Source organism: Cuculus canorus, chromosome Z (assembly GCF_017976375.1).
Source record: "Cuculus canorus isolate bCucCan1 chromosome Z, bCucCan1.pri, whole genome shotgun sequence".
Classification (NCBI taxonomy): domain Eukaryota; kingdom Metazoa; phylum Chordata; class Aves; order Cuculiformes; family Cuculidae; genus Cuculus; species Cuculus canorus.
In genome coordinates this window covers 33,567,575-33,583,095 of record NC_071441.1, presented here as the reverse complement: position 1 = coordinate 33,583,095, position 15,521 = coordinate 33,567,575, and the positions used below count along the sequence as shown (strand labels likewise).

At 33.9% G+C, this 15,521-nt stretch overlaps 1 protein-coding gene across 4 annotated transcripts in view; it reads right to left on the bottom strand.

The window, feature by feature from the left end:
- The window catches only part of FER (FER tyrosine kinase), a 155,918-nt gene that overhangs the window by 69,155 nt on the left and 71,242 nt on the right, over nucleotides 1-15,521 (bottom strand). For all 4 annotated transcript variants that reach the window (XM_054053621.1, XM_054053622.1, XM_054053623.1 and 1 more), the window contains exons 11-13: nucleotides 13,574-13,666; nucleotides 9,535-9,738; nucleotides 6,867-6,989 (exon numbers count right to left, since the gene is read on the bottom strand). In XM_054053621.1, coding sequence (XP_053909596.1) covers nucleotides 6,867-6,989; nucleotides 9,535-9,738; nucleotides 13,574-13,666 — 420 coding nt within the window. The remainder of the gene's footprint in view (nucleotides 1-6,866; nucleotides 6,990-9,534; nucleotides 9,739-13,573; nucleotides 13,667-15,521) is intronic.

The window sequence follows — 15,521 nt, the reverse complement described above, 5'->3', positions numbered from 1 at the left end:
CACTTATCAGTGATTTCCATCCAGGTACTGAGACGTTGACCACTACCCTCTAGATGCGACCACCTAACCCATTCCCCATCCAGCAAACAATCTACCTACCAAATCCATATCTCTTCAATTTAAAGAGAAGGATGCTGTGGGTCTTTACAAAAGGCTTTACAGAAGTCCATACAAGTGAAATCTATAGCTCTTCCTTCATCCACTGATTTAGTAATTCCATCATAGAAAGCCACTAGGCTGGCTAGGCAAGGCTTGCCCTTAGTGAAACTGTGCTGGCTGTCTCAACTCACCTTCCTGTTTTACACATACCTTAGCATGGCTTCTAGGAGGATCTCTTCCATGATTTTATCAGGCACAGAGATGAGGTTGACAGGTTGGTAATTGCCAGGGTCCTCCTTTCTATCCTTTTTGAAAATGGTTGCAACATTTCCCTTTCTCACTGGGGACTTTCCCTGATTGCCATGACTTCGCAAATATCATGGAGGGTGGCTTGGCAACCAGAACAGCCAATCCCTCCAGGATTCTAGGATGCACCTCACAAAGTCCCACAGATTTATGTATGCTTAGGTTCCTGAAGTGGTTTACATAACTAAATTACATTACTAAATAATTTTTCCTGAAGAATTCTTTAATTTAAATAGTTTATTCTCCTAGTTATCCATTTTTGTCAAACCCCCTTTCCTCTGAAATCTTCTATTTAATTTTTTTCCCCCTTCCAACACACTTTTTAAAATTTTTTTTAGTAAGAATGGTTTACGTCTATCTCCTGCTTCATAAATTTTGGTTATTTTTCTACATCCCACTATTTCATTTGTGTTCGAGATAATCTTTTTTTGCTCTTTTCACTCCACATAGCAACACGTAGCGCTCGAATTTTTTATGAATAGTACAGATACCAGGATCATACATGCAACTGAGATGCCCTTTTTGATATTTCTAGGACAGAGATTTTTCTTGAAGGCATTGCTCAAATATTACACCTTGTTTGCAAAAATGGAATTCATACACCTGACAAAATGCACCTTTTTCTAGGTTTATATTTAAAGTGTTACCTTCTGATTTTATTCTAAACCTGAACATGAAAAGACATACCATAAATACAAGACTGAACCAGAAACATTAATCAGAGCAGATTTTTAATGTTGTAGCCTTTAGAAAAAAAAAAAAAAACTACAGAAAACTGGACATAAAATTAACTCTTTTACTCCTTGTTCAGGTAGTCTTAGGTGCCTCTGTTATTAAAATATATTTTTAAGAGATGTTTTGAGAAAAAATCCTCTAAATTTTAAAAGTAGTCAAGATATCTGAAATCATACATACTGTTTAGTACTTTGCTAGCAAAAAGAGAAAATTTCCTTTTTCCTTTTTCTCATTAGGATGCAATAACTTGACAAGCACAGATCACCATTACAGCAGATGTATTTCTTTTGGTAACTGACAGAAATATTGCAACCTTCCCTACTAAAAAACCTTAAAAGCAAATGCTGTAACATCTCTGTATTCTGGGGTAATACAAACATAACTGAAATGCAATGATATGAATTTCTCTTATCAAGTAAATATAGCTGCAGCTTTTCTTCAGATTCCAGAATTAAACTAAAGAACTTATTGAAAAGATGTCTAAATTCTCCTATTATACTAAAAAAATACTGCCAATTTCCCTGACATATGAATCACAGGCCTTCTGCATGATCACAATAATACAGAATGGCAAATAAGTGGCAAAAGACTGATTTCATGCTTATGCAATAAATACAGTCATTTTCTATAAGTATACCTTCTACCGTATTATAAATCTTTACTTTGTATTGTGGATTTCATTTCCTTAAATAAATAGAATATATACATCAACATTTAAAAATGCATGTATCGGACTTTGATCGCATGCACGAGAATTACAGCTTTGGGCCAAAAGTCAACACACAGAGACCACGACCACCAGGCTCTTCTCAGCATTCCTACAAGCCTGGTCACCTGTGTTGGTACTAAGCAGGTCATTCACAGTGGGATTGTCTTTGGAGCTACAAACCTAGTCTAGATAAAATTGCAATAACTCACTTCTTTAGCCTGATTCTTCTTTTCAGCTAAGATTTCTACTTCTAAAAGCTGAACCTCAGGTCAAACAAATGCCATTTGACCTTCTTAAAATGCCTAACCCTAACCCATTACTACAGTTGTTTCCCTTTGGAGCACTTTCCTGTCACAAGATGACAATCTCTAATTGACTGATAGGGCTACCTCGTGATAAACTTGAAAGTCTCCTTGATAAGCCTCTGCTTCTCTCCACCTTCTCTTAACAGGTCTAAGAAGGCTTGCCTGGAAGTGAGGCTATTCAGCGACCTCCTTCAATTCCTCCATGTCAGCAGTGTTGCTGGCCTAAGAAACATACACTTACCTGTGCCATAAGCACACGTTTTCTGCAACAGCAGACATAGCAAAAATGAAGCAAAACCAAGCAAGACGCCTGCAAAACCAACCAACACTAAAGGGAGCCAAAATCCAGAGAAACAACTTCCGCTTAGCTTTGCATGAATAAGTGTATGTTAACTAATTGCTAAAGGAGACAGTACTAGCTCTGTGATAACACTAAGAAGCTGAAACATGAAGCAAATAACTTGTTTATGGTTTCAGTCCTGGAAAGCTGAGCTCAAATACTTCTAAATACAAAATACAGCACAAATCAGTGCTGTGACTGAAAAATTAGGGTCATGTCAGATTTTAATGAGACATTTTCATGAAAATAATCTCTCTGTTTTTATATTCTCACTTGAATTTCTACTTCTTCATATCTTTCCATGTCTAATTCATTAACAAACTCGTATCTTGACAGCATCAGATCCACGTGGAATTCTCATGTCATTTGCAAAACAGTCATCACCATTAGAACCGCTACTATGAAATACATCATCTTTTTTGCTTTTAAGGCTTTTCATTTATCTTACTCGACATTATTTATGGTTAATCATTTTCCAATGTACAGAAAATGTTTGAGGTCATATCACAGGCTTCTTTGTCACATCAAAATATACCAAAATATACTTTTAAATGAAAGTTACCGGCTATGTACAGATAGCCTAACTCATTTGACAAACTAGCAATTAATTTTTTTTTCATGAGGTCAAAATTTGAATTTACTTCAGAGGATTCAATGATTAGGACTACATTAGCACCAGTGAAATAGTAGCAGTTCTCCAGAATGAAACAGTTAGTGCTGAGGACCAGAGACATACGTTCTAGGAGAAAAGCATTATTGCATACTAGATCTTTCCTGCTTCTGAAGACTGAATTCCCTTCCATCAGAAGTTGTACACCCTCCTATTTTGTTTCATTTGAAAGGAGCGAAGTTTGCATCCTCAAAGACTGCTCAGTAATGGAACCACAGCATTCTAAGTGGCACTGCACAGATCTGCTTCAAAGCTGCATTTCTGATCCAAACAAAAACATTAAGGTAGAAGTATCCAAAAAAAAATCTTTGTGGATCCTATTTTTCTAGCACTCAAACTGAAGAATATCCACAACTTAATACAGATTTCTTAAATGTAAAAGACGTGTTTAAGAAAATTTAAAAGCTTCCACAATATGAAGTCAAAGATGTTGGAAAGTTAAACTGTATTTAATATGGTTAAAATAGCATTTCTCCTAATGAAGTCCTTAGGTATGCATTGAGGTTACTCAGAGGCTTTACGTACCAGACATTCTATCAATAATAAACTGAAGAACATAATGTGCATTTTTTTCTGAAAGATTATAAATAAATATAAGAGCCTTTCCCACTACATAAATCACTTGCAGATATCCTTTTAATGCCCTCAGTTTTTTCTAATTTGAATTCTATTATTACAGTATCATTAAAATTCCAAGCAGGTAGATTTGGTCTACACAAATGTGACACAGCACAGGCCTTTTTATAACTCAATGAAGAGTCTTCCTTTCAAGGGCAACGTCACAGAAGGTGAACACTAATTTTACTAATACGGTAAAAGAGGATGAATGACTGTGGGAAGGAAGGAAAACAAACCAAACTACACTCCATCATTTTTTTCCCGTGAATTTCTTTGTCATATTTAACTTTCACTTTTTAAAAAGGTTATTACATGGACACCAATTTGCATAAAAAGATTAAAGATCGCATGAAAGTTCAAAACTGCTTTGCAGCTATAATACGAACAAAAACCCCTCATCTTTGCAGATGCCAAGTGAATTCTAAGGAAATAATCAAAGATATTCTGGTAATAGTATATTATATGCATAAAAACTACCCCCAATGCTAGATGTCAGAGTGCATACGCTATTTCTGAAAATAACTAAAAATGTCTTCACTACCCCATACAAAAGCCAGAGCTCCACACAAATTAAAAGAGGAAAGCTCACAACATTCTTTTTCTTAGTTCTGAAATACTTTTTTCCAACAGCTAGTTTATCAGATGGGAGCTAAAAATCATCATAAAAAGGTAGCTCATTCTGAAAGAAATTACAAAAGAAAACAATTTAAATTTTTTTCAAACAGCCGACCTAATGCAACTTAAATCACCCATTTAATACCCATTTAATACCATTAGTATCTTATTTGGTTTAAATTCTTGTTCGTGAAGCATTAAGAACACTATAAGTAGGTTTTAGTTTACACAAATTATAAGTAGCTATCAGACACTTAGATCATGCTTCACAAATTTGTGAAAGTCCACTTATAATATATGCAATACGTATATTTAAAAAAACTCTATACTATAAACTTTCTTGTTACCCAATATTCTTCTTAGCATTAAGAGTCAGTATTACCACAGACATCCTTTCCATTACTTCACATAACCTATCAGAATGAAAACTGAAAAGTTCATCAACCCTAAATGGTACTCTTTCAAGGGTTCAAGTACTCTTGAATATTAAGACTGATGCACTCCAGCATAAAGTAAGTCATATTAAAAAGCAAGCAAAAAAAGAACCTGTGCAATTCACTTCTATGGACAGAGGCCATTACTTGCAACACTTTTGGAAACCTGAATTACCCAAGCACTTCTCCCTGCAACTCAAATCAGCTACAAATTGGTCATAAAATTAACATGATCCTAGAGGAAATAGTAATATTTCCACTAATTTTAGTTAATACTAAGAATAACGTTAGTTAAAGAGTCCAGAAAGGAGTGGGCCCACTTAATTTTCTCCCTTAAAATAAGAAAAAACCAAAAATTTACGTTGTACCCAGTGATAGTAGAAAATCTAATAATTCTGTCTTAAGTATTGTCCTCCATCGGTTTGTAAGGAGGTTATGATACATCTGAATCTAGTGGTAGTGGTATGGATCGAAATCCTGGAAACACCCACCACACAGCCATACATGTTTGTCGTCAAGGAATTTAGATTATCTATTTCTACATTTACACCTCAAAGGCCATGAGATCAAGTACAGTATGGAGAAATGATCGAGAAAGTAATTTCTGACCATATTTATTCCACAGCATAGTACTAGAAAAATTTTTTGACTACACATAGTTATACAAAACTTTGCATAATTAAAACTTAACTTTATAAAAAAAAGATAGCAAAATGACATAAAAATGTCAGAAACATGAAAACTCTCTGTCTTCAAAGTAAAAAACATAGAATGAAGATATATTGTTTTCCAGATGATGAATTCCTGCTTGACATTAACAGAGAATAGCAATGTTCTGTTATCATTTAGTATGAAGTAATATACTGCAGTATAGTTTTATATTTGCTAAAAGAACGCTGCTCTCATAGTATGTACATCATATAAAGGCAGAAAAAAGCCAGAAACAGAAAAAGAATTAGATATTTAAAACAAAAAGGGTATTATAAAAGATAAAAAATTTGTTAACAGACATAAAAAGATTTCATTTTAGTTTGACAGCCTTTTATTTTCAGTTTAAATACTTTATATCAAAATACAACTATTCAGACATCAAGAATAATGTTCTATGCTTTCTCACATGTTCTACAATGAGTTTAAGCAATACTTTAAGTTCAATAAAATGTCAGTTCTTTAATCAGCAAGACATCAACCTCAAATGCATATTTACACTGTTTGAATTCTTTAAATTTCAAAATTATATAAAACAGGTAAGCACAGATAAGTGTAAAAAATTGCATTGATTTTGAGGAAAGGAATATGCTTTAATTTCTTAGTACTATTAGTAGAAAAGAACTAGGATTCTGCAGTAAGAAATAAACTCTGAAATACAAATTGTTATACTTTCTAAAATATTGCAGAACAGAGAAGGTGCTTTACACATGCTTGAAACTAGCCTTTTAAGAAAAAAATCAATAAATGGCTTACTCATAGTTAAAGTGCAAGTATTTCAGTGGAAGAGTTGGCTTATGCATGAAATATCAACTAAGAAGATACTAAAAACACAACTACTAGAAGATTCCAAGAAGACTCCTAAACTTTCTGAGCACTGGAATAGTTTAATATTTCCATCCCTTTTCCAAATTTCATGAGAACTTTAACACTTAAAGAAGACCATTTAATCAAAAAAAGTCTTTATCATAACTTTATGGTCAACGAACTCTTGTTCTCTATTACATGGCAGTGCAATCCAAATGGGAAACCAAAAATTGAAGCAGAAGGATATTTATTGTATTCAGAATGTATTCAGAATGCTGAATACATTCTTACAAGATAATACAGAGTTACTATGCAAATCAGGATGCAGTGTTATTTTCAAGGAATATGTTGCATGGAAAAGTGAAGGTTGAAAAAGCTCAGAAAAAGAGAGTCAGAAAACAAGCAACAATGAAAAATCTTCTGAAAAGTTGTATGGGAATATATTTTGAATAACAATACAACACCTGCAGGGTTCTTGCCAGTCAAACAGAATTCTTGGTATTCTTAATGTATGCATTACCTTAACAACAGGATTCAGTAGAACAACACCTGATTTCTTTGTAATAACTTGCTTTGTTGTATAATGATGTTCTATGAGCTGAGGGATAGTTGGGAACCCAGTTCCTTCAAAACGATAGTGGTTCTGTATGGAGATAAAAGGAAATAATTGTTTCTCTCTAAGCAATATTTTGAACAAGAAGCTGCTTAAAAAGCACATCATCAAGCTTCCCTCATTAATAACAGAAAAATGTTCACTTTTACAGAATTAGATTTCTTTCCTGATCATTTACACTGGATTAAATTGATAGTTACAAAGATGATAAGTTCAAAATTACTGCATCACTCATTTAAGGCAACATGATAAAATAAGTATTTGTTTAAACTCTTAATTTAAAGAGACAGGACAGTTAAATTTAAAACTGACAGACTGAAATAATAATATTCTGAACCAGAAAAAACAAGTCGGAATTACAGAAAACTACCTAAAAATAAACATCTGACAACAATATAAAAAGGGGATACACTATCTTACTGAGATCTTACTGCATTTACAATGTTTGATAAAATTAATAAATGCCTGGCACAGAGTAAAGGATGTATAATTGGTTTTTAATAAAAGGTATATTAAGGTCTGCAATAAGAAGTATATAAGAGTCTAAAACAGCTAAAGACAAAGGCAGGTCATGCATATAATTCATAGAGAAGGTGGGCAAGACAAAATTCCACTACCTCCCAGCTCCATGATTTTTTTTTCTATTTTCATACATAATTGAATGCAATGGTAACAATATATTCTTAGAAGCATGTAACATTTTCATAGCAGAAGATTGACATATCAATCTATAAGGTGTTAAGGGGGAAAAAAATTATTTTAATTGCTTAACGTCTTAAATTGTACACTGCAGCTGACTGGGAAACAGGATAAAGTCTCATGCCTATACAAGACTCAGCATCTACAGTTAGAGAATCTCTTCAGAGCAACTGCTATAAACAAGTCTGACAAAGGCAACAATAAACAATTACCGAAATTAAAAAAAAGCTTAAAGCACAGACAGTGATTCAAGTTTATTCACACAACTGGGCAATGAAAACCTTTAATGTTAGCATGCATATTTTAAGCCCTCAGGGTTAAATTCCTTGCAGAACACATTGGTCCTCTTCCTTAGAGGTTAAAGCACTAACTTCCCGAAATATATATATTCCTGCTGTTATTAAAGATAGCTCAGTCATGTCACCACTTTTCATATTCTTGGTTCTCTATGATAAAAACGTTTTCATAGTCTCAATACTTTTTGCTATTTACTTTGTTATTTAACTTCATCACTTAGTAATAGTGACTCAGTTTTGGTTGACCAGTAACACTATCTCACATTCCTTTCAAATAAGCCCCTTCATTATTTCTGTCCTGATTATGCAAAAGCCTGATGTTCTAGGAGTCTCCCTAGCACAATCATCAGTACCGCCTATTATTTCATCTAGCCATATATCCATCCGCTGCCACCCATATAAGACCTCCAGGGCAGACAGTGTTCTTTGATACTATGTATTTAGACAGGATCCTGACCATATTAAGATCACTAACAGGTTCAAAATAGCAAAGCATTAAATAAGCAGCACTGGAAAACAACAGTAGCCTTGAACGACAGCACTGAATTTTGATGCTTAAAGCTAAATAATGAAATTGTTTATGCTACACATAGTTTTACTAAGATTAGCCTTCAAAATAACAGCAAAATTAGACAGGGAACACTTACGCAACCAAGGGACCACTGTTAAAAGAGGTATATGTCCTACTCTGTTCTTAAGTATTTCATTCATAAGAAAATTTGTATATGGAGATCAAGCTTGTTCTCCATATGGGGACCTGTCAGTGATCCAAGATCCGATTTGCAGAGGCCTGATCCCACGCTGTTTGTACCAAGGTAAGCAAACAAACAAATCCCTTGCACTAACCTCTACTCAAACTTCCCCACCAAAGCACTCATGAACACAATCCTTCTTGTTATACGATCACGACAGTGCCATCATTTACTACCTCCTTTTCAGAGCTTAAGAAGATTGTTTTTATTTTTACCATTAATGGGTTTTTTTCACAACACATCAAGAAAACTTGCCTCCCAAGAGCAGATGAATATGTCCTATTACTACATATATAAGCAGACAGATCTAGTGACCTAGTGATGTTTAGACTGTCCAACCTATGCAATATTAAACAACATCAGTCTTACATTTCAAAAGTAATTCCTAAGAGAAAGTAGTGAAATGCTTAAAATAAAGATAGCTTTTTAATTTATGAGTGTTTTTTTGTGAAAAATAAAAACAAGATAAAAAAAAATTAGCTAATAGGCAGGGGTGGGCTCAAAGTAATACTAAAAAAAATTGTCTATTTTAACTGACTTAGAAGTCCACTGTACATTTTTTGAAGACCTACTTGCCATGTACAATGATTTACACAAAATTATTGCTTTTCAACATAACAGACACTGAATGACCCATATTCTCCTTTTGTTTCCCACAATGACCTTCTCCCCTGTTTTCAGCACTGATGCAGATATTTCCAACAGCTTTCATATTTTCATATAAAAGCGAAAGCTATTTGCCAGAATAAACTTTGTAGATCCTAAGTTGTCTAGCTGAAATTATAAACTTCCTTATATTGAATATTCAGTACTATATCAGGGACGTACATCAGCATATTGTATGATAAAGTGTCTCCGTTGTCCATCTGAAAACACAGAAAGGACATATTCACCAGGTTTCCCGTGGCTTTCTCGCACCAAGAAGTCTCCCTGCTGTTTTAACAGCTCCTGGGCTTCTATTCGTGGAATTGCACCATGATACCAGTCTTGCTCAGCCAATGGTTTCTCAGTAGTTGATATTACATCAAAGAACTTGGGAAAAATATTGAAGAAACATGTTACTATAACAGCACATTTTTAGAATTTACTTTTAAATGAAAAGCATGATAAACACAACAGTTTCTACTTCTGTATCTAAATTATGTATTTCTATTAACAAAAAAAAAATCAAGGTTCTCACAAAAAAATTTACACAAAAGACATACTGATTGCTTTCTTTTCCATTACCTAAAAAATTAATATATAAAAAGCAGTAGTTTATGGAAAAGTCCATAAAACCATGTAATATTTTTCACTTGGCCCGCTATTTTTCTAAGCCATACTAACCAACTCTTTCTCACACAGTCTGGCATCCTATTAACAACAATTCAAAATTAACCATTTCTTTATCCAGGCAGAACCTTCTCAGACATAAAAACATAAGAAATTGATTTATACAAAGCATGTGAACTGGAGAAATTGTTTTCACAGAATTTATTATCTGCATCCCAGATCAATTAATAGCTCTATGAAACATTTTCCCTAGCATTTACACTGTAACACAGAACATACACGTGGGTATACTGTGGTTTAGTGTGGAGTTTCTGAAAGTGCAAAGAAATCATAAGAAATTATTTTCACTGACTATAAAAGGAAGGTAATGAATTTTAACCTACAGTTTCACATATTATTTTTTGCAAGCTTACATTGTTCAAGAAACCACTGAAGAAAACTGTGTATTTTGTTCAACAACCACTTTAGATTTATTTTCATGAGTAGACAGACAAGCTTTATGTCACTCTGAAATTATTAGCATCAGAGCTCACAAAAAACTCTCACTGCCAGAGCGGTAAAGCTCTGAACAAAATCACACAGTGCACTGAACAGATACATGAATGTGTCTGCAGCAAGCTTGCTGAACTGCTTTTATATAACAGCATGAACACCCGCTCCTTAATTAATTACAATCAAACAGATACAGACAAAGCACACAGTTCTGAATTAACCTTTCCTACTGCTCTGCCCTGATACAACCCAAGTTCTTCTTTGTATCATGAAGAATTATATGGCATTTCCTGGATAAGGATGAGGAAAGAAAATGGAAACATTCCATTGCTGTGCGCAAGGGGAAAATTTTGCATGGTGCAGCTGTGGGCATGGTGGAGGCTATCTGCACATTTAAAGTTTTCCTAGAGAGAGATTTAAGACAAGATGACTTATCTAGCCAAAAAACACTAAGAGCAATTCCAGGCTCTCAGCGAGAAAATAAGCTGACCCAAGAAAAAGACTCTACTCAAAACTTCTTGTTTCCAAATATCTATAATGCTTTATCACCTTCATAGTAAAGTTTCTGGTATGAAAAATGCTTTGTCGGTCAGTTTCTGGCTGCCTTTCTAAGCTATACCTCAAAAGGTCTAATTTAGTCCAGGATCCTGATGGAAAACTGGAGAACATACTTAAGAGCCTGACAGAGCTTCACATTGTCAGACACTGACACTGGCACCTAGAGCCAGATAATTTCAGCAACGAGATTTGAGGCCAGCACTGTAACCAAGAGACATACTAACATAAAAAGCGAGTATGCTCTATTACAGATTTTGCTGTATTAGAGATTCAGAACTAGGAAGGACTATGTAAGAAATAACAACAGTCTGAACAGAAAGTGCACAGTCAGTTTTAAGGAGCTAAACACATACTTCAAGGTACTGCGTTTATCAGCACAGAGATCTACTAAAAGCCCAAGTTATTGTTCGGCCAAGAAGGCAGTCATATTCAATTTCAACAACAGTTAAATATATATAAGATCAGATCCGCCAACCACTGTTAAATGATACTAAGTCATTCTATTTCAGAAATTCCTAAAAGAAAAAATAAGCTTGCAAAACATTAGACAATGTTATTTACTTAAACTTTTCTTGTTCAAAAACCCAGGTTTGGCTCACCAGAAACACCAGACCTCTCTATGCTATCAAGAAATGTTAAGGGGTTCACAGTAGCTAAATCCTTGCCACAGAAATATATTTCCGCTTGAGAGGAAATGTTTCTAAGGATAAAAGGACAATTGAGGGTCAATAAACTAGTTCATGTCCTTCACAAAGAAAGGGCAAAAAAAAAAAGAAAATCGGACACGCAACTCATTTTCCATGAGTTACCAGATAATAAGACCTGTTTATGTTCCAGCTGGGTCAAGTCGTGAGTCACTGTTCAGACAACCAGGATCACATCTCAGAATAAAATATTTTAGAAGCCTTTATGACAGAAAATGACCTTATGGAAGAACAATAGAGCAATTTATACATTGCTGACTACGGTCTTGTTTACAACATTAACTTCTATCTCCACTCTTTTTTTAAATTGGTTAAACTAATATAAATTACTTTAGAAGGAAACAATGAAAATTCCACAAAATATCCTTTGCTGATTGTCTCCTCCCTTACATTACCTTCACTTTTTGTAATATAATTGGTAATTTCTCAGACGAAACAAGCAATAATTATTCATGTTATGAGTATTACTAGAATTGCATTACTTTTATGAAGAAGTCTTCTGATTTCAACGTATCTTCTGTATTATATAATATACACCCTGACTGGCTACGAAAGAAAAAAGCACTGAAAGCTCAGAAAGAGCACTCCAAATTAAAGACATACAATCAATTTAATATCGATTCCAACTCAGTTTACACCGCTTTGTGCTAAATGTTTCTACTGTATTTAATAGTCAGAACTAAATGATTTAAGCACAAGAAAGATCAGTCATTAAGCAATATAACGGAAAAAAGCCACACGCACAAAGCATTTTCTCTCCCTATTTAATTAAACTTACGTCTCTTGCTATTACAGAAATTTGGCTTGCACTTTGTCCAAGAGAAGCCACATCAATCCCTAACCCTGCTATTAAGTTACACACACCTGCCCCCACAAGCGCACGCAATTGTAATTGTTAGTTTAAATAAAGTTTACTAAATCCGTTAAATGGTCCTCAATGTAAGCCTGCAGCATAACATAGAAGGCCCATTCACTCTAAAGTTTTCTCAAAACTACTATTTTGAGCCAGCGTTTCAGGTGACAAGATCACAATTAAAAGGCAATTTTTAAAAGTCTGGAAAATTCTGCCTAACTTCTGGGGCACTGGGTTTTTTTGCTGTTCCATTTTTTATGGCTTTTTTTTTGTTGGGATGATCCCATGTTCCACTTCTGGAAAACATAGGAGGAAGATTTTCAAGCATAATCTGACACTTCCCTAAGCAGGTGCTTTAATGTTCTCATCAGTCTAGCAAACTTCTGTTTGAAAAAACCAGAGGTAAATAAAAAGCAGAAGCATTAAGAAAGTTTCTCCATCCACTAGGGAAACTGAACAAAAGTCATGAAAAAGTAAGACATACTCAACAACCATTTTTACTGGGGATTGAAACAAGATGCATAATATCTAATTACTTAAATAATAACAATTATTGAAGTGGTGGTAGTAGTAGTAGTAACACTAGCAATTACAATAATAATCATATGCTTATATAGTGCTGCCTTTATAACAAATATGGAGAAATTAATTATTGCAAAACCTGCGTAACTACTTCATGTATTATAGAATATCATAATATTCTGCATTTCCGGTAAATCAGACTCACTGGGAAAAGTACTCTTAAAAATATAGCACCAATCTAGGAGCTGCAAAGAACATACTAATTCTCTTCTTTTTTGGCTGAAGTGCAACATGATGTTCTGGCATGTTATTATGCCATGATATTTTCAAGTCTGCTGATCAATTAGAAGAGAGATTTTATAACTTTATTTTAATGTAATTTTTGTCCAATAGATGGAAATGCATGATGCTTCAGAAAAAAAAAAAAAAAAAACCAAACTAGTTAAGTTGTAAACGTAATACTTACCGATGATGAGCCCAACATGGATTTTGGAGACCTTATAATTCCCGCTATGGAATGACGTATTGTGTCAAACCTTGAGACTTTATCCTTCTTGTCCTAGGAGAAAAGGGATTATCTCCAGTGAAATCAAACAAATTAGTATGTTAATTGAATTACTGAAGAACTTGGAATGTAGATTCATGGATTTTATTTAAATAAAGGTAGAGGCTGAGCATCCACTGATACAAAGCAGTAAGTGTCAACATCAGTGGTATAAAGCTAACTTATCAATTTAATCAGTGACAAATTATATAATTCCTTAATCATTTTGCACAATTATTTTAAGTATCACTACTGTTAACTACAAAGAGAACAAGAATTCTTCCATATCCTAAAAATAAAGGATATCATTCTCATTTCTCCTGAAATCCCTATTATTTTAAAAGGACACTGACTTGAAACCACGTTAAAAAAAGTTTACATAGTAAAACTCAAAAATACATATGTACGTCATCCTTACTTAATATATGGGTTTTTTTCCTTTTATTAACAAGTTTTTCTCTAACAGTACACTACTGTAAATATATAATATCAGTATGAAACAGTGGAAGTTACAGGATATATTTGTTTTTCGGCACTACCATAACCCACAGGTGCAGCCACTGCCTAGATTTTAAGTTCTGTAAGAAGAGTGCTCTAACTGGAACACTGAAACAGCCGTTAAGCATCTCAAGTTGAATATAAGTGTAAATTCCAAGATGCTCATAACGTGACTTAGTCCAAAGACTGTACATTTCTTAATCTCAGACTTATCATCAGCCCTCAAAATTAATATCACAGAATCCTTCAAAAAGCACAAAAATTTATTTTTAACACCGCAAAATTGAGTTTATTGCTTGCAAGACACCCTCAGCCAAAATACTGTAAGGAGTATTTGCAAAGTAATTAAACCTGCGGCAGAGAGATCACACATTAAGAACCTCATTCTAATTAACTATAGGTTACCTAAACTGTAAGAAATTGATAATGAAGACAGACTATAACTGCTTGGTAGTATTGCAAAGAAAAATTTTTTTCCAAGTTTTGGATGTCCACACTTAACTGAAGAAACTGACAATCTGATAATGTAATAAACGCAGCTTCAGTTTATTCCAAGGCTTCTGAATAAGCAACAAAATCCATTCATCCTGTATATAGAATATACCAGTGTTTGAAAATTACTTCCAATTTAGTTTACAGAATACAGGTTGAACACTTTCTTAGTAAAATAGATTTATTTATTTGGTAGCAAAATTCTGCAATGTGCCTTAATTTGTATGCTGTGGACAAAGAGTGCAAAACCCAGTCAAATAGTCAAAATACTAACACGGAGCTTGTTAGCCACTGAAAAACTCATTACCAAAGTGACCATTAACCACTCAATACCATTTTTACTCCCTTTACCAGATTAAAGTAATATTGTATGCCAACTGTTTTTCTCAAAATAAAAAAACTCTGTGGTGAGTCCTGATGTTTATTTTTATAATATTCATTAACTAAACTGGCTACACACACACAAAAAAATCTCATTAACAATAGTGGATTGAGGTGTCTAATTTCGCTCGCAATGCTGTGTGTGGCATGATTCACCCATTTCACAAGTCTCTTTATATGTGAGCCATGAGATTCAACTGCAATTAAATGTATACTTCTTATACGACGTGAAAAATGTTACCAGAAGATCCTTGAATTCCCCTACATTTACCCTAAACAAACTCGAGAATTTTCTTTCTATTTTACAATAATAGAGTGCTTATCTAACGCAGTTCTCTTTACTGAAAAATTTTTTTAACAATAGGTTTCTTTGACTCAAAGTACCTCATGGACTCACTAGAGGACTTTGATAAGCACCACTCACAGAAGCTAATAATCACATTAAATAGAATGAGCATTAAAATGCAGACTTAAGAATCAACTTTGGCTTTGTTCAAAA